The sequence below is a fragment of the Lithobates pipiens genome, unplaced genomic scaffold (genome assembly GCF_037356315.1).
Source record: "Lithobates pipiens isolate NorthernLeopardFrog02 unplaced genomic scaffold, aLitPip1_a1.2 Scaffold_13, whole genome shotgun sequence".
NCBI lineage: Eukaryota > Metazoa > Chordata > Amphibia > Anura > Ranidae > Lithobates > Lithobates pipiens.
Window position 1 is genome coordinate 387,664,970 of NW_027507718.1, and position 18,642 is coordinate 387,683,611.

An 18,642-nucleotide genomic window follows, 5' to 3' on the forward strand; every position below is an offset into this window, starting at 1 on the left:
ATCCATCAGATTTTGTCCGAAACTGGTGTTGCATACACGCGGTTGGACAAAGTTGTGGGAAAATCCGATCGTTCGTGATGACGTGATTTAGTTACGAAGGGACTACGTTCAGGCTAGTAGCCAATAGCTTTGGTCTAGGAATTTGATCTGAGCATGCGTGGCACTTTGTCCAATCGGATTTCTCTACAAACGATCGGAAAAAGTCCGATCGGATCATGTTGTCAGAACATTTTTATATCCATCTCTCAAACTTTGTTGGTTGGACTTTCCGACGGAAAAAGTCTGATGAAGCCCACACATGGTCGGATTATCCGACAACACGGTCCGATTGGACATTCTCCGTCGGAATGTCTGACCTTGTGTACAAGGGCTTAGATTTATTATAAACCAGGAGTTGATCTCTGCCCTGTATAATTTACTGTATACGGTATGTAGCCGCAGTAAGCAAATTGCTGGTGCAAGAGATCATCTAGGTCTATCTTTTTGATGGTTTATTGTAAGCTGAACTTGTATAGGGTGCAGAGACAAAACAGACCAGTAAAGTGCACTACAAGGTCCAGTCAGTCAAGAGTGTTTGGCTTCTGCATGAAATGGTTTTGGGTCAAAACTACAGTATTCAAAAGGGTCCTGCAGCTTGCCATGAGAAGATCCGGGAAGATCCAAGGAGCTTGAACAACAAAGAGATAGCAGCACAGGATCCTCATTAGAATAATGCAGTCATTTATTTCATAAAAACCAAATAGTACACTTACATATCAAATTCTTGGTCATCAGAGCGTAGGTAGAAAACGAGACTATCATGGGGCTATCAGTAGGATGATAGATGGATAGACTTCGGCAGAGCGTTTCCTGGATGACCTGGAGGGGTGATCCTTGCAGTAAAAAAGGGATTTTTCAGATCCAGCAAGAGGGAGAAAACCTCCATAGCATGGAGCCAGACAAAGCCAGACTTTGTCTGGTACCATGCTATGGAAGTTTACTCGCCATCTTTGTCCTTGTGCATCTTATCACCTGAGCTGGAAGTGAGGTAAAATCCAAAATTCGGCATGGTCACCAAAACAGGAATAGAGGGCAAATCTTCCAGCAGGGTTACTTGCTCAAGCCACAACAGTCTATGAAGGAATTTTCCCCACTTTTTGAGCAATTCGTTTTTCTCTGATCTGATGTGTTCACAAGACAGGATGTAAAGGGAAGTTCAACCCCCCCAACAGGACACAGGTGACAAAAAACCTAAAGTGTTTTGCCCTTCTAATTCTGTTAACTTGGGTATTATTAGCTCCTTTGGAAGGGACAGTACTTTGAATTAAAATGTCACAAACTAAAAATAAAGCAGACAGCATTCACAGTTATAGTGATGGTCATAGCAAGCCCCCTACAGGCCAAGATTTATACTTTATTTTAGTAGAGACATGGAACTGGGTTAAAGTTCCATAACCTGAATTTAAGAATTGTTTAAATTATTCTACATAATGGGGATGAATTACTAAGGGCGCAGAAACTGCTCACTTTGTAGTGTGAATGATCGTAAATAAGGTGTTCTCGTTGAATATCCATTTATAAGTAAAAAGGAATTTAAATGTGGGTCAATATTCCTCCCGCTAATAACGATGATGGGACTTTTTCTCCTTTTACTGACCACATGGGGATATGTTGTTTTTTTATACTCCCAATAACCATTAAAAAGATAAGTTTACCTTTGGAGACTGTTACACCTGTATTTAGGGTTCCTCTCCTGCAGTCACATTTCAAATTTGGAGCTGCTGTGTGGGGCTTCACCCGCACCAATCATTCACAGGTGTCTGTGAATGTGAAAACTACAAGTGCTGTCTCTGGCACTTCAGCAAGCAGCTTGTTGTTTTCAGTGAAGTGTGAAGGTGCTGATGAGTGCCCCAAAACTCCACCCACTGATCATGGGTACAATGCTTTGCAAGCTGCTTTGGGGTGGGTGGCTAAGTTGCACTAACAGTGGAAGGTTCTTTAAGGAGCAATAAATATGGGTGTAGAGTTTCAGGGTGCGCTATGTACAGAGCACAGGGTTGAGGAGGGTTCTGGATATGGAGTGCAGTGTTCAGCTCTCTTTCACAAGCGATCCACACCTCACGTCCTTCCCTCCCTCAGCTCTGACCGCTGCACCATTCTCCCCCCCTTACCCACATCTCCCTCCATAAACCTGTGCTGGAAACAGGTGGGCTGCCATTTCTGACCATCTAAGAACAGTAGTTGGCTGGGTGTCTGTGACCTCATTTTTCTTTCTGACTCACTAAGGACAAGTATGCAGGTTGAAAGATAAGGATGAAGTCCAACCTTCTTATCCACCTACTGGTTCCGATTCAGTGCCTCCAGAAAGCATTGATGCAATTGGCTCAACCAGACACCCCAAAACCTACAATTTTCTGCTTTTATTTATGTAAAAGGTAAGAGCTTGAACATTTTGGAAATTAAAGTGGTTGTTAACCACTTGCCTACCACCGTATTGTAAAATGATGGCCGCAGGAACCCTTTGTCCCTCTGGGCGGGTGTCATAAGACATCCTCGGCTTCCAGGCATTCTGGAGAGCGCACACCGCATCAGTGGGGACCCAATGCGCAATGTACGCCGCTGTACCCACGATTGCTCATCACAGCACAGATCCACGTCCTGTCAGGGGAGAGGAGAACTGATCATATGTTCCTTGTCTATAGGAACACTGATCGGCCTCCTCCTCTCATTAGTCCATTCCCCACAGTTAGAATCACTCCCTAGGACACACATTTAACCACTTCAGTGCCCCCTAGTATTAACCCCTAGCATTAAGAGACACTACTGAAGGAGATAACCCATGGTCCTTTAGAATGTGGGTTTCAATAGCCAAACCTTTAAATTTAGCGTTTGTAAAGGTAGGATGGAATACCGGACCTTGCATGTGAAGGTCTGGCTACAGTGGCAGGGTCCAAGGGTCCCCTACCTCCATCTTTATGATCGCAGCAAACCAAGATATTTTGGGCCACACTGGGGCCACCAGAATCACCTGCTTCCCTTCCCGCTTGATACTGCGAAGAAGGCGCAGAAGCGGCAGAACTGGAGGAAACGCATATATCAGTGAAAACTGATCCCATGGTAAGACCAAGGTGTCTGTTCCGTATGTGAGTGAATCCCTTGTCCTTGACACAAAGTTGTGGATCTTCTTGTTGAATTTGGATGCGAACAGATACATGTCCGGAATACCCTATCTGACATATCGACCAAAAGATGGGGTAAAGGGACCATTCTCCCAGAAACAATTGTTGGCGACTCAAGTAATCCACCTGCTAATTTTCTATCCCTGGAATGAAAATCGCAGATAGGCAAGGGATGTTGCTTTCTGCCCAAGATAGAACAGGATTCATCTCTTTTTGGGCTGCACAACTTCTCGTGCCCCCTTGGTGATTGATGTAGGCCACAGGTGTGGCATTGTTGGAATGAATACTAACAGGACAATTTCATAATCTGAGCGGCCAGGCCTTCATGGCTAGATGAACCACCCACATTTCTAGAATATTGATGGGTAAGGTCCTTTCTGACTTGGACTACTTCCCCTGGACAGAAGCCTCTTCCAGGACTGCTCCCCAGCCTAGAAGGCTGGCATCCGTTGTCGTCACTTTCCAGGATACTGGTAGAAAATATTTCCCCTGTTGAAGGTTGCTGGATATCAACCACCAATTGAGGCTCTGACACACCTCGGGGGATAAACGCATTGTAAAGTCCAAAGCATGGATCTTATTGTTCCAGGTCGACACAATACTGTTTTTCAGCAGTCTTGACTGAAACTGTGCATAAGGAACAGCCTCGAAGGAAGCCACCATCTTTCCTAACAATTTCATGCACAGCTGAATGGAAGGATTTCTTTGTTTTGACAAGCCGAATCAGTTCCTTTATGGAGCTGATCCTTCCCTGGGGTAAGAATACCTCCTTTTGAACAGTATCTATGATCAATTCCAAGTACTGTAATCTGCTTGATGGTTGTAAGGAGGATTTTTCTAGGTTGAGAATCCAGCCTAGGAATTCAAGGTAGTTTATAGCCGAGATTAAACTTTTGTTTAGACAGGTGACCAACTGATCTACTAAAAGCAGATCGTCTAGGTAGGCTAGAATTGTTATACCCTGAGCCCTTAACCTGGCTAAAGGAGGAGTCAGGATCTTTGTGAACACTCGAGGTGCTGTGGCTAGACCAAAAGGCAGAGCCACAAACTGAAAAGAACTAGTCTCTACTTCGAACCATAGAAACTTCTGATGAGCCAGAAAAATTGGCACGTGGAGATAGGCACCCTTGATATCGATCAATACCAAAAATATTCCTTCATGTAGAATGGAGACAACCGATCGGATTGACTCCATGCGAAAGGAACAGATATTCAAGTGCTTTGAGATCTAAAATGGGTCTTACCTCCCCGTTTGGTTTTGTTACTGTGAAGAGGTTTGAATAAAACCCTGATCCCTGCTCTTCTGTGGGAACATCTGATATCACTTTGAGACAAGAGATGATCCAGAGCCAGAAAGACTTCCTTTTCCCTGGATCTCTGGGAACATTTGATTTTAAAAACGGGGAGATGGGAATTCTTAGAATTCTAGTTTGTAACCTTGAGAAATTGAGGAAGCCACCCATCTGTCCGGACAATGTTCCTGCCTTTAAAAAGTGTAGAACCATCCCCACCCCACCCCACCCGAGCGAGCGGGGGCGCCCCTTCATAAGGAGGCTTTAGTATTTTGCTTCACGGGTTTCCTGCCCCTGTTTTGGCCCTGGGATTGCCCCTGAGGTCTGCCTCTTCAACCCAACAGTGGAGGTCGTCGAGGCTGTCTGGAGGCAGATGCTCTTGCACTGGAGAAGATGCACGTTTAAAAAGGAAAAACGTTTAAACTTCTTCTTTACTGGTAAGAGAGAACTTTTCCCATTAGAAATTCTTTGGATATACTTATCCAGATAGTCTCCAAACAACCGTTCACCATGAAATAGGAAACTGGCCAAGAGCTTTTTACATGGCGCTTCGGCCGACCAATTTTTCAACCATAGGACTCTAAGCATATGTACCAGCCCTAGAATAAGCCGTGAGGCTTGAATAATAGAATCGGTCATAGCATCCACTGAAACACAGTGCCTCTGATATGCCAGCCATCTCCTGGGCCTGCTAATCAGGAATAATCTTGAGTACCTCCACAAACTGGTCCTTTATGGACCGAGATACTCCAATCGCCACAAGAGCTGGCTGCACAACTGAACCCGCAAGAGCAATGTTGTTTTTAAAAAGAAGTTCCAACTTTTTATCTGCTGAACCTTCAACATTTGCGTATTGTCTACAGGACAAGTCAGGTTTTTATTTAGTGAGGCTATAGCAGCATCAATTGCTGGAATCCCCCATTTCTTTAGAATTCCTCCTCCATAGGATAAAGTATAGAAAACTTTTTTGGAGGAAAAAAACTGTTTATCTGGGTGCTCCCACTCAGAATACATCAGCTTTTTTTTTAGCCATAAATGGATAGGAAAGGCATGCACAGATTGGGGAGGCTTTAGTGATCCCAAACCAGAGGTGGGCTCATCAATAGACTGTGCTACAGACAGTAAAAAAAAAAAAAAAGTTGAGCGAACCAACTTAGTAAGGGAATGTACCAACAGTCTCTTGTGAGGCTGCTCCCTCCATATTAGGATCTTCGGAAGAGGAGTCATCAGCCTCTTCCTGATCCTTTGAAAGAACTTAATGATCTCCTGGCCTTGTTCCTCAGTATGAGGGTCCTGAGCAATGGCCGGGGATGTGCTACGCTTGGGCTCACTGTGGGAAGCGAACATAGCATCAATCTTCTGTTCCAAACGTAAAATGGTAGAAGAAAAAAAACCCTGAGTGATATAGAGAGATATATCTCTATATATAGGCTGAAGTGTCAGAGCTGCTGCAACACCAGTCCCCCCCGCCCCCGATGGCTCACTCTGACCGGCCGCATCACTCTCAGAGTGAGGATGTAATTTTTAAAAAAAAATTTACACATGGATTTAGGTTGCCGTAAAACAATCGATCCTCTAGAACCCTTTGAGGTGTTCCTTGTCCCCCTTCCGCTCATAGCCTGAGGCACAAAGCAGAGGCACTACCAGAAGGAATGCATACACTGCTAGGTCTACAGTCCAGCACAATTGCTGCTATTAATGCCCAGCCTAATGCAGCAGTAATGCCTGTGTCACCAAACCTGTTAATAGCACCTCTTTGCTTGTGTCCCTCCACAGCCTGAAGTAGCATGCAATGTGCTTTAAAAAAAATAAAAAAATAAAAAAATAAAATAAAAACTTGTGTCCTGGCATCTGAAGAACGCCAACAAGCCTTGCCCCCTGCGTTGCCTAAGGCTCCACCCACTATTTTAAAATAAGGGTTTTCCTGCATGAGCAGCAGACTACAGATCCTCTCATACCTACCAAGAGAAGTATGGCACGGGGGAATTCACAAGCCGCCAAGCAACGTGCTGATCACACTGTCCTTTAAAAATAAAAAGTAAATAAAAAAAATAAAGAATTCTGAGCACGAGGGGAAGACTATAAGTGGGGGGGGGGGGGGGGGGGGAGGAGGCGATAAGCGGGGAGAAACCATTCAATTTGGCCAGAAGAGACACTTTGAATGGATCCAGTCAGCATGGCTAGCCCCAGCAAGGATTGCTCCAGTGGAGCTCAGCACAGCTTTACTCGTGACCAACACCTTAGACACTGGTGAAAAAAACTGAGGTACTCCCAATAGTGCGAGGGGTTGTATAGGGAGTGCACTTTTTGTCTTAGGGGGTGTCAGTGTCTATCACCTGAAGGTGGCCTATAACCCATATAGTAACTACTATGGCTCTGTGTCCCGCAATGTAAAAAAAAAAAAAAAAAGGAGGCTTTTAAATAAAAATAAAAAACACACAGACGGGAACTCCTGTTATTAGAACACAGCGAGGATTAAACAGGACAAGAAAAGTTATTTGAGCAGCAGGGCGGGAAGGGGTGGGCACTGACATGAGCAGACCGGCAGGGAGGGAGGGGGGAAAGAACACAGGACAGAGCAGGGTTGCTGATGACGGAGGGACATATGCTGACCACTGTAGTCAGGGCTCAGAAGCCCAGATTATCGTGGTCAGCACAGAGAGGGGGACAGAGGAAGTTACAGGATCAGCCAGGTTTTTTTTTACAGTTTATAGAGGGGCAGATTAGACAGGACAAGCACTGTGCTGTTTAATCTGCTTTAAGGGAACAGGATCTCTAATTTTTTTTTTTTAAGTTAAGAAACACTTTAACATTTATCAATGTTTCAGATATACAGTATCCTGCCTAGCGATCAGAAAGCGTACATCCTGAAAAAAAGAATACAAGCTTAGACTTCCAATATTAACCAAAATGCATATGTTGGAAATGTTCATCAGATTGTACGTGGATCAAATTTCTGATATATTGTAAGACCCCATACACACTATATTTTCTTCAGATTTACCAAAACCATGTAGTGTAAGGGTCTGCCTGATTGCATACAAACTGAAACTCTTAAAGTTTGACCTCATATTATATGGTTTTGTTAAATCTAAAGACAAAAATCTGCAGAAAATATGTTACAGATTTCTACCTTTTGTTATGCTGAAGAAATAGCCGTTTGTCTGTATCCATGTGCCAAGTGAATCTGTATAGGAGCGATTTCATAATTATCAGCCAGCTGCTGCACCTGCAGGGTTCTAATGAGGAAAGTGGCAGTGTCTGCATTGTGTGATTTCCCCTTGAGTGCATCTCACCAAAAATGAAATTTGTCGCAGGGGATGCCGAAAATCTGACTTGACACTTTAGCTTGTGAGAAATAATTCAGTACTACACACTGCTATTTAAATAAATTCACTTTAACAATAGATATGAAATCATCTGTAAAGAATAAAGATAAGAATACAAAACAAAAACAAAGTTTACAAACTGAGAATCATCATTGATTTTTTTTTTTTTTTTTTTTACATTTAAATATAGTAGTTTGGCAACTGTCTTTTCACAGAAAAAAAAAAAAAAAATGAATAAGCTGCAATACATGTAACAGATACTTGTAATAAATAAGTGCATTCTGGAAGGACAGCTTTTTAATAATCAAAATATACTTACATATTTAAAATACAAAATAAATAAGCCTCAAACCACATCACATACTTCTTAAGACAAGAAATGTCACAGTAGCAGCAAGGAATGTTAAAGTCCATCTCTAGCCGAAATGTATTATTTTTTAACAAATATAAAAAAAAAAAAAAAAAAAAAAAATGTATTTTGGATAGAGCAGGGGAGAGTTAGAACCTTGCCATCTGCATCCCAAATCCCAGAGATTTCCCTTCACTTCTTGCCAAGACAGGACGTGATGGTAAATCTAATAGGGCCACAGACAAAAACAAACAAGTTTTTAGCAGCGTTTGGAAAGTGACAACTTCTAGCCATGTTTTCATTGCAGTCTGCATTCTCCTTTTTCCCAAAATTCCCAATTTCTAGTGCCGATGCCACAAAACAGGAAGTGGGAGAAATCACCAATGGGGTCACAGACAAAAAAAAAAAAAAAATAAAAAAAAAAAAGAAGAAACAACAAATATTTTATTCTCCCCTGCTCAATTCTAAATCGGAAAAAGAAAATGCGGGAGTTCAGCTTTAAATCCATCTTGGTCACTAGGAAAAGAAAAAACTGAAAGGGCACTCTGTAAAAAAAGAATTTGAATATGTACCAGCCTTGTGAGTGGCGAGTCGAATCTTCGCAGGGTCACACTACCGAAAGAATCTTCAGCATCCAACACACTCCCAGCAACATCTACTGAACATGCAGTCACGGTGTAGTCACTGGTGGCTGAAACTGCAGAAGTGTGCTGGATGCTGAAGACTCTTTGGCCAGTAAACATAAGAACGCTTCTTTTTCATGGTGCCAGTTGCTTTATTTTCCAGTGACAACACTTTAAAATTACACCAATTTACACGAGGACTTCAGAAGAATGCTGGGAATCTGTGGAAACACTGGCTCATAAGCACCATCACATCCACGCTGCTCGTGCATTGCAGGATTTAGAGGGCCGGAGTAAAGCACCATTACTGCCCATGCGACTGCTGGCACTCGACACCCTAGAGAGCCCACCTAAAATGGAAGATAAAACAAATATATATGAAAATTACCTTAGCACAGGCTAATAGCATACAGGATTAAAATCAGGCAGAAATGTATTAGTCCTATTCTAGTAAAAACTGTAAAATTTTAGATTTCTGTCTGAGACTTAGTTCACTGGGACATATGAAATGGGTGAAACTCCCCAGCAGGAAAACAATTGACCAAAAAAATAAAAAAAAGTTTTTAAAACGTGACATGAGTTCTAAGGACTGGATCACACCAAAAAAAACGCACTCCAGATCCATCTTTGCATGCGCAATTTTTAACGTGTTTTTGATGCGTTTCCAGATGCTGCACTGGTGTGAACTATGCCATCGGAAACCATATTTCTACTTTTCATGTGTTTTTTTATGCAGGAAAAAAAAAAGAAACGCACTGGACTGCATGTGGTGTGAACTGGCCCCAATTCTCTCCTACTTCATTCAAAACCAAGAAAACACAAAAACAAAAAACACATTATGATATAAATATGCCGTATTTTACAGGGTTGTTATCAGACACCTAAAAAGCAGTCATATCTACTTAAAAGCTGCATTCTGTTACAGATCCCTCTCAGGCTAAAAAACGTTTTTTTCTGCTCTTGTGACCAAGTCATCAAAACAGGAAGTCAAGGGAAATGTGACCAGAACAGAGGAAATCTTCCATGAAAGAAATCGTAACATGGGATCAAGCCCACGTTCACAATGAACGCAGCTTTAAAATCACGCTGCTTCAGCACAATTTCAAAGACACCAGTCAATGGGATTTCATGTGTGGCTTGCCGACATCTGTGCGATTTCATGCCATGTCAAGTCGCACGTGAAATTGACAAAAATAGTGCAGGAACCTTTCATAATCGCTGTGGCATTAATTGTGGCAATATGAACGGTTCCATTGCCAGCAATGGGCTGCAACTTGTCCTGATTAGGAACTGACAAATCGCACCAGTATAAGCGGGGGCTTAACCATTTTCTACTGAAAATTCAACTAAAACACATTTGGCTAAACCTACTCTGCAGACCTAGAACTTAAAGCTGAACTCTGGTTGAAAGTATTAAAGCACTTGGTCTTCTACTCTCCATCAGTATGGAGTCCACTTTTCACCAAGCGGTCACAGAATATTTTGTTTGAAAATGTCTCCGACAGGTCTCAGTCTCCTGCAAATCCAGCTTGTAAGACCGGTGGCCCCTATCCTCACTGCTCGAGTTTATTCCTAACTATGTGGAGGTAAATGAATCACTGCTGTGAAATGTTTCGGGCTGATGAGACTCCTGGATCAGGGGCGGCCTGTCCATTAAGGGCGCACGGGTGCCGCCCCTTCTATCTATGCGTATGGCCCCTTTCGGGACATCGGGTGCATGAATTCCAATGTCGGGGGTGTTTTTATGAAGCACTGATTGGAACGAAAGTCTCTAATAGGCTTCAAAATAGTATGGGCTCGGGGTGCAGAGAACGCACTCACAGGCCCACCCAGCTGTGTCACAACAGCGAGTGAATAGTTGCTTTTGTAACATTGATTCTCCTCCTCCCGGCCAATCAGGAAGTTGGTTATGACACTTGTCACCCGATTGGCTGACAGGACAGACGATCATACCGGACACCTAGGAGGAGGGGCGCAGCCACACGCTGGAAGTGGGCCGTGGAGGAGAATACACGGAGCCGCTGCCCACTATCCATCTAGATGGGTTAAGTGTCAGACCGGCCAGCAAACAGCGAGGGGGGGGGGGGTAGAAAGAGGTGCCTCTGGCCGCTCCTGATCTCTACCTGTGTAAACTGATTGAGTCTCTAGGTCCACCTCATCCATTCATATCTGCATGATGTGATGTAAACGCAGGCACACAAAGCATCAGGGGACTTGTATTTCAATAAGTCAGCCAAATGGGAAAATGACAATGGACATCTCAACAAGCCCTCCTCCCAGAAGCTGGATGTCGGGGCACAATAAAAGATCAATTTCACAGAGAGTAAGTAAATTAGAGGAGGGGGGGGGGGGGGGGGGGGGAAAACACCACACACACAAACACAACACAGGGCTCACAGTGCCGTGAAAGTTCATTAAAAAAACTACAACCTGCCAGCTGCAAAGGCTGCAGGACCTTGTCGTTTTCCATTCACAGAGCGCTGTGAATAAATGGAGCGACCAGGTGGGAGGAGCCCCGCACAGCTACAATTTTTTTTATTTTTTTTTTTAACAATTTGAAAGCTAGGAAAAAAATAAATAAATAATAATCAGTTTAGCCTCACAATTGGGCGACTGCACTGGAAGTAGTATACAGCCTGTGAGTTTGGCAACAGGTACCTCCATCACAGGCTTTTTGGCAAACAGACTAATGACAGGTTCTCAGCAGTTTGACATGGCAAAGTGATAATATGGAGTCCAGTGCCAGGGATTGAAAACATAAAAATAAAAAAAATCTTCAATGGCTGGTACAAGATGACGTCACTCCTGTACACGCAATAGATAAAACATAAGTGTCTACACTGTTTAAAACCCAGTAATACACCGTCTCGCCCTGCTCTGCACATGCTCAGTTACTGTCTATTCTTGTGTATTTTTAGGAACTGCTAAATTTGTAGAGGCTGACAGCCTTAAAGCGGAATAAAACCCTCCTATCATTTACAGCCAAGGAAGCTGCTTCTGTCTGATCTGCAATGGCCATTGTGCTGCACACGTATGATCAGTTATGACACCAGCCATTTGATGATTTGACAGCTGGGTTGAGCACACAAGCACATGCGACAGCAATCTTGGCATCCCAGGAATGTAACTTTTTTTTTAAACCATTAAAGCAATGGTTTAATTCCGCTTTATGATTTATCAAGGGGCTCTGGGCTTCAACAAAATTGAGGCACCCAGCAAGAAGAAACAGGAGCAATGCTGGAGGCAAGTTACAGCACACACTAATTATGGCAGCATAATTATTAATGTAGAATGTATGTTCCTTGCTAAAGAACATTTTTTTTTTTTTTTTTATAAAAGATGTTATTTGATAAAGTTCTGCTTTAAGTTTTTTTATTTTTAGAATAGTGACAGTTATTTTCAGGCTGTGAGACTTGAAAATTAGACACGTGGATAAAACAAATCCTTGCATAAAACTATCCTTGCATTAAATATTTGGTTAGTGGGTCTGTAGACTGACAGACAAAGATGGGTAGCAGGATAAAAAGCCATGTCTACTTCATTAAAAAAATAAAAATTTGCTCATTAAGGTATAATTAATAGTCAAAAAAGGGAATTTAACTTGAGGGCTGAGTTTGTCATGGAGTTTGTCATCAGTGCCAGATGCCGTGGAATCGTTGCTGATACCAATCCGGAGGTGGCACCCTACCAGATTTTGGATCTGGGGGCCTGTATGGATTGCATCTACCATCAATTTATCGCTTTATTTGAGTTTGGGCCTTTGGGGAGTGGCTGGCCACTACTCCCCTTATATATGTGAGTAACCCATATTTGACTCCAGAAGGGCGAGCATAGTCCACCTGCATTCATCCACTTCAATGCAGTTCATGCTTTACTTCTCATTTATACCTATACCTTCCCGCTGGAGTCTACGGAGGGGGCTGTATATACATATCTAGAGCCTATGCCCTAGCCCTCAGCCCACTATCATTATACCACAATTACCTCCATTAGGATGGGCCGTTCTGCCTGTGTGCGATCCTCATGAGCTGCAGTCTACATGACCCGAGCATTGTTTACCTGGCAGCCATTTTACTGATTTCATCTGTTTCCTGGGAATTATACCACCATTTCTTCCTTTTCTGCCATTGGCAATCCATCTGTGGCCATCAATGTGAGAGCGCACTCCTATAGGACACACTGCCATTTCTTATGTTAAGTAGCCATACACTGCAAGTACTAATGGTTTCCCATGCTATGTATGATATTTCTGTAATGTTATCATATGCTATTGTACGTATACTTATATACCTGTTATTTATATTCTTAGATGATTGTACTTTGTCTCCATTTCCCCTGATGATGGAATTTACCCTAAATTATGAAATTTGTTGGGAACCACTGGGTGAACCCCTCCATTGGTTGGGTCCATACATAAAAATGAGACCCACCTAGGGCTCCCTTATTAGTTCAGAGTACTCTACATCGTATATTGTATGGTGAGTCTCCATGCTTTTTATTGGAAATTGTGAAGTTTATCACAGTTTTAACATTTTATTAAAAATAAATAAAATTTGTCACTATTACCTACTGCCTGAAAAGTCTCCCATTAGGGGCTCTTGTATGTCTATGTAATCAGCGATTTGGAAGTCGGTCTTTAGACTGTTTCAACACCAAGATATTTTTTGTTCAATTCCAAGAAGAAGGCCTCCCAGCTACTATAGTTCTGTACAAAAAACACACCCAAAAGCAAAGACAAGACTTTCCAGCCAACGATTTATATTAGTGGTAATAAAAGAGCCATATAATATGTGAAAGATAGGTGATGAAAAAGAGCCCACACACACACAGCCATCGTAAACTAAACCCAAGTGACACGGCCTTTGTTCTGTCTGACCTCACACCGTAGAAATTGGCTAATTGCACATTGGAGGATGTGAAACTGCAGCGTTCTTCACACTCTATTCATCACATTCTGTAATTTTCTACTCTTAAAATTAAAACCCGATCGGTTGCTAAGGAAATCATCTGTTTTTTTCTCTTCTCTTCACATTTATACAAACGACTCATAAAAGAGAGAGACAATGGTGCACCAGTAACAGCTACACAGTGAAATATCAATGATTCAAGTCTGAACATTTACCGGATGAAGAGGTGCTCAGTCGGCTTACAGATGCCTTTCCAGGCCTTGGAGAGGATGCTGTTGAGCTCAAATATCCTGCTTGGCGCTGATAGTCCATGAGTTGCTCAGAACGGGTCATACCGACTGTTGGCTTCACTGACTCTAGTCTCTTTAACAAAGCCTGTAAGACAATTCATTGACATGTTTAGTATATAGATGGTCTAGGCCGGTGGTCTCCAAACTGCAGCTCTCTTATCCAGCCCTTGGGGCACTTTTCCATCCACTGACACAAACAATTGGCCATGCATCCTCCCACTGAGACCAAAGATGCGGCCCTATTCCTCCCAATAACAGCAACAATGCGGCACAATTCCTCCCAATGACACCAGCAACGCGGCAGTTTATTCTCACTGGCCTCATTCCAAACCCCCCCCCCCCCCCCCCCGTCTGAAGGACAGTATATTGACCCTTTGTTTTAAAAGTTTGGAGACCCCTTATCTAGATGAAAACTAAAAATGTACATATACTTGGCTGTGGAAAATATATCATCCTGATAGAAAAAGTACACATAACAGCATGGAATAATTTAATACGGTTTGTGAAAGTATCACTCCTGTATGCACTATGTATAATAAAGCAAAATTGTGCCTATATTATCCACTTAAGGACCGCCGCATGTAGATATACGTCGGCAGAATGGCATGTACGGGCACTGGCATGTACGGGCACAAGCACGTACCCGTACGTGCTCGCCTTCCAGCGGGTGGGGGGGTCCGATCGGACCCCCTCCCGCTGGCTGCGGCGGTCCGTTTCGCTTCAGGAGCGATCCAGGATTAGGGGATGGCCGTTGGTTTCTGGCCATCCCTTCTCGATCGCTCATGGCGAATGAGAAGCTTCCACTGCCTGTGTAGTGTAAACACAGGCAGGGAGGAAGTGATGTCACTCTCCTCAGGGCGGTCTTTTCGACCGGACTGCGAGGAGAGGACATAGTAAGTGTGCACCAACACTACATTGACACGTAGGTACACATAGGCACACAAATCGGCCCCCGATCAACCCCGACCCCCTCCTTCCCCCCCTCCAGTCACAGTGTCACTGATTGCAGTGATCATTTATTTACTGATCACTGCATTTAGTGTCAGTTGTGACAGTAAAAAGTGTCAGGGCAGTTAGTGTTAGGTCCAGGGTAGCCCCCTACCCCCCCATAAAGGTTTAACCCCCTGATTGCCCCTAGAGTTAACCCTTTCACCCCCTTTTGCCAGTGTCACTAAGCCAGTGTTTCTCAATTCCAGTCCTCATGGCCCACTAACAGGTCATGTTTTCAGGATTTCCCTCAGATGAAACAGCTGGGGTAATTACTAAGGCAGTGAAACTGATCAAATCACCTGTGCAAAATAATGGAAAGCCTGAAAACATGACCCGTTAGTGGGCCATGAGGACTGGAATTGAGAAACACTGCACTAAGCGATTGTTTTTCTGATCGCTGCATTAGTGTCACTGGTGCTGCTAGGTAGCTAGTTATTTTTTAGGTTCACCGCCAGGTTTTTATAGCGTTCGGTACCTCCATATACTACCTAATAAAGGTTTTAACTCCCTGATTGCCCCTAGTTAACCCTTTCACCAATGATCACCGTATAAGTGTTATGGGTGACTCTGGTTAGTTTGCTTTTTATAGCATCAGGGCACAAACCATTTATTACCCAATAAAGGTTTAATCCCCTGATCACCCGGCGGGTGATATCAATTAGGTTTCGGTGTCAGGGTCAGGGTCTGCGTCGCCCCAGGCAGCGCTAGGTTAGTGCCAGTACCGCTAACACCCACGCGCAAAACATACACCTCCCGTAGTGGTATAGTATCTGAACAGATCAATATCTGATCAGATCTATATTTTCGTCCCCAACAGTTTAGGGTTCCAAAAAACGCATTGTTAGCGGGATCAGCCCAGATACCTGCTAGCACCTGCGTTTTGCCCCTCCGCCCAGCCCACCCAAGTGCAGTATCGATCGATCACTGAAATGAGATCAGCAGTCAAAGTAAAAGCTGTGTAAATTCCAGAAAATATACTCTAGTTTGTAGACGCTATAACTTTTGCGCAAACCAATAAATATACGCTTATTGAAAAAAATGTTTTACTAAAGACATGTGGCTGAATACATTTTGGCCTAAATGTATGACTAAAATTTAGTTTATTCGATTTTTCTTATAACAAAAAGTAGAAAATATCTTTTTTTTTCCTTCAAAATTTTCAGGCTTTTTCCTTTTAGATCGTAAAAAATAAAAATCGCAGAGGCAATCAAAAACCATCAAAAGAAAGCTCCATTTGTGGGAAGAAAAGGACGCAAATTTTGTTTGGGTACAACATAGCATGACCGCGCAATTACCAGTTAAAGCAGTGCAGTGCAAAATTGTAAAAAGACCTCTGGTCCTTAGGCTGACAATTGGTTCGGGGTTTAAGTGGTTATAAAACAGTAGGGGTCTGTTTTGAAAACATTTGGAGGACGAATATCACAAGCATTTGCCAAGACTGCACGTATTTTCCTCCTTTTCTTTACTTTGATTTCCTATGATCATCAGTTCCATTTAAAGGCCAAAATGCAGTATACTTTCTGATTGAGGTACTGTATGTTAGAAAACATTTACAGCATTCAGACCACTAGATGGTGCCACCAATCAGTGGAAGTCATACTATTAAAGTGTTTGTTAAATCTAAAATTCTAAATCACTGCCAGCCCCTCTATTAGAACCTGGCATCCACACTATGCAAGTCATTCCTAAAAACAAGTGTTGTAAATACCTTTTTAGGGCCGGTCACGTGACTCAAGGCTGCTTTACAGCTCTGATACATGGCTTGTGCGGGAGGGGCTGAGATCTCCCTCTGACGTCAGCCAGGGAGATCATGTGGCCTCCAACTGGAGGCCTGTCTTTGAGCTGTAAAGCAGCCGCGAGTCATGTGACTGGCCTGAAGAGGACTCTAAATAGGTATTTAGAACGGAGAGAAGGTATTTTGCTTATCATCTAAAAGATAAAGCACCATATCCCTTAGGAAATATTTTAGAAATTGGAAAGGTATATGAGATTTTTAAGGTGCCTAATTATAACAAAATACATTTTATAAAATTCATCAATATATACAGAAATGAGAAGTTACATAAATAAAATCATAGAAAAATATACAGAAGATACAAAATTAATGAAGAATTTTAAATAGATAAAAACGTGAAAAAAAATGTCCCAAAAACCAAAAGTGGAAAAATCCAAAGTATTAGTCCATTCAAAAATTATAATCAAATGTGCAATCTTCCATCATCAAAAAACATGCTAAACACCGCTAAGAATACACGCTTACCAGAGGCAAGCATTCGATCGCTCACTCAGTGTACACAGCAGGGTCTCCCAGGAAGATCTCAAATTTCCATAGGTTTAGACTGGAATCACACTCAGAAGGCTCGCACATATACACAGATGGTCTCTCAAAAGACATAAGCAGAGGGACGTCCCATAACGTAAATCAGGTAAAAAGCTTTATTCCAAATAAAAATAAAAAAAATACTCACAAACGTAAATAGTATGAAATCACAGCATATATGCCGGCAGGCCAGCAAGCGCCCGTTCGCTCAGATTCTACGTGACTGCGTCAGCACGTCCTAGTCACCCGACACGCGTTTCGTCACACGATGACGTCGTCTGGGGTAAAAACATACAAAGAGTAAATATTGATATTACAGTACTAATACATACTCTGATTTCATCTCTACATATTTCACCTTGTTAATAGGCTTATTCAGGAGATATACGGTAATTGATATCAGGCACAACAAAAACAAAACAAACATCAAAGATATATACATAAAAATTTTACCAATTAAAAATTTGTATGTATACATCTTTGATGTTGTGATTGTTGATCATTTTGTTTTTCAGAAAACTCTGTTTATTCCTAGTGCTCATTGTGCCCGATCTCAATTATTCCTCCTAAAGAAGCCAATTATCAATGCGAAACATGTAGAGAGAAAAATCAGTCAGCACATGTATTAGTACTGCAATATCAATATTTACTCTTTGTATGTTTTTATTGTTTGACTAAATTTCAACTTTTTATAAAATAATTTTTTTCTAATTCAGCACCTTCAAAATCCCATATACCTTTCCAATTCCTAAGGTATTTAAAATGTTTGTTTTTAAAAAATTATATAGTGTGGTATGTAAGGCTCTAATAAAGGGGCTAGCAATGACCATTGTAGGTTTTTTATTTTTAATTATAGTGTCGGGGGGCGGGTGGAGACAGACACAGATAAGGAGCCGACAGGTAAGGAGGAGGGTGTGAGGGGGGAGAGGAGAGCAGAGAGGACAGCAGTGTATGATGGAGGGACGTACTCTGACCACGGTGGTCAGGGCTCAGCAGCCCTGATTTTCGTGGTCAGTACAGAGGGCATACAGGAAGTGGCAGGTTTGGGGAGGCTTTTTTACAGTTTAGAGAGGGGGTAGATTACACAGCACAAGCACTGTGCTGTTTAATCTGCTTTAAAGCGGAGTTTCACCCAAAAATTTAACTTCCGCTGCCCCCCCCCCTCCGGTGTCACATTTAGCGCCTTTCAGGGGGAGGGGGCGGAGCAGATACCTGTCTGTCTAATACAGGTATTTGCCCCCACTAATAGAAAAAGATCGTTGCAGGATCATCAGCGATCTACACCATGTCCTGCCCTCCTCTGTCACACCCCCCCACTGTCTTCTGGGAGACACACAGGTCCCAGAAGACAACAGGGTCCACTCAGAATACGCAGTGCGACTCG

At 42.6% G+C, this 18,642-nt stretch overlaps 1 protein-coding gene across 3 annotated transcripts in view; it reads right to left on the minus strand.

The window, feature by feature from the left end:
• Positions 1-8,058: 8,058 nt before the first annotated feature.
• Positions 8,059-18,642, minus strand: part of CFAP97 (cilia and flagella associated protein 97) — a 53,422-nt gene continuing 42,838 nt past the window's right edge. For 2 of the 3 annotated variants that reach the window (XM_077477310.1, XM_077477311.1), the window contains exons 5-6: positions 13,874-14,033; positions 8,059-9,101 (exon numbers count right to left, since the gene is read on the minus strand). In XM_077477310.1, the coding sequence (XP_077333436.1) occupies positions 9,001-9,101; positions 13,874-14,033 (261 nt within the window). In that variant the 3' untranslated portion in view covers positions 8,059-9,000. Of the gene's footprint in view, positions 9,102-13,873; positions 14,034-17,406; positions 17,537-18,642 lie in introns of those variants that run through there. The other variant, XR_013272340.1, reaches the window with a different exon arrangement.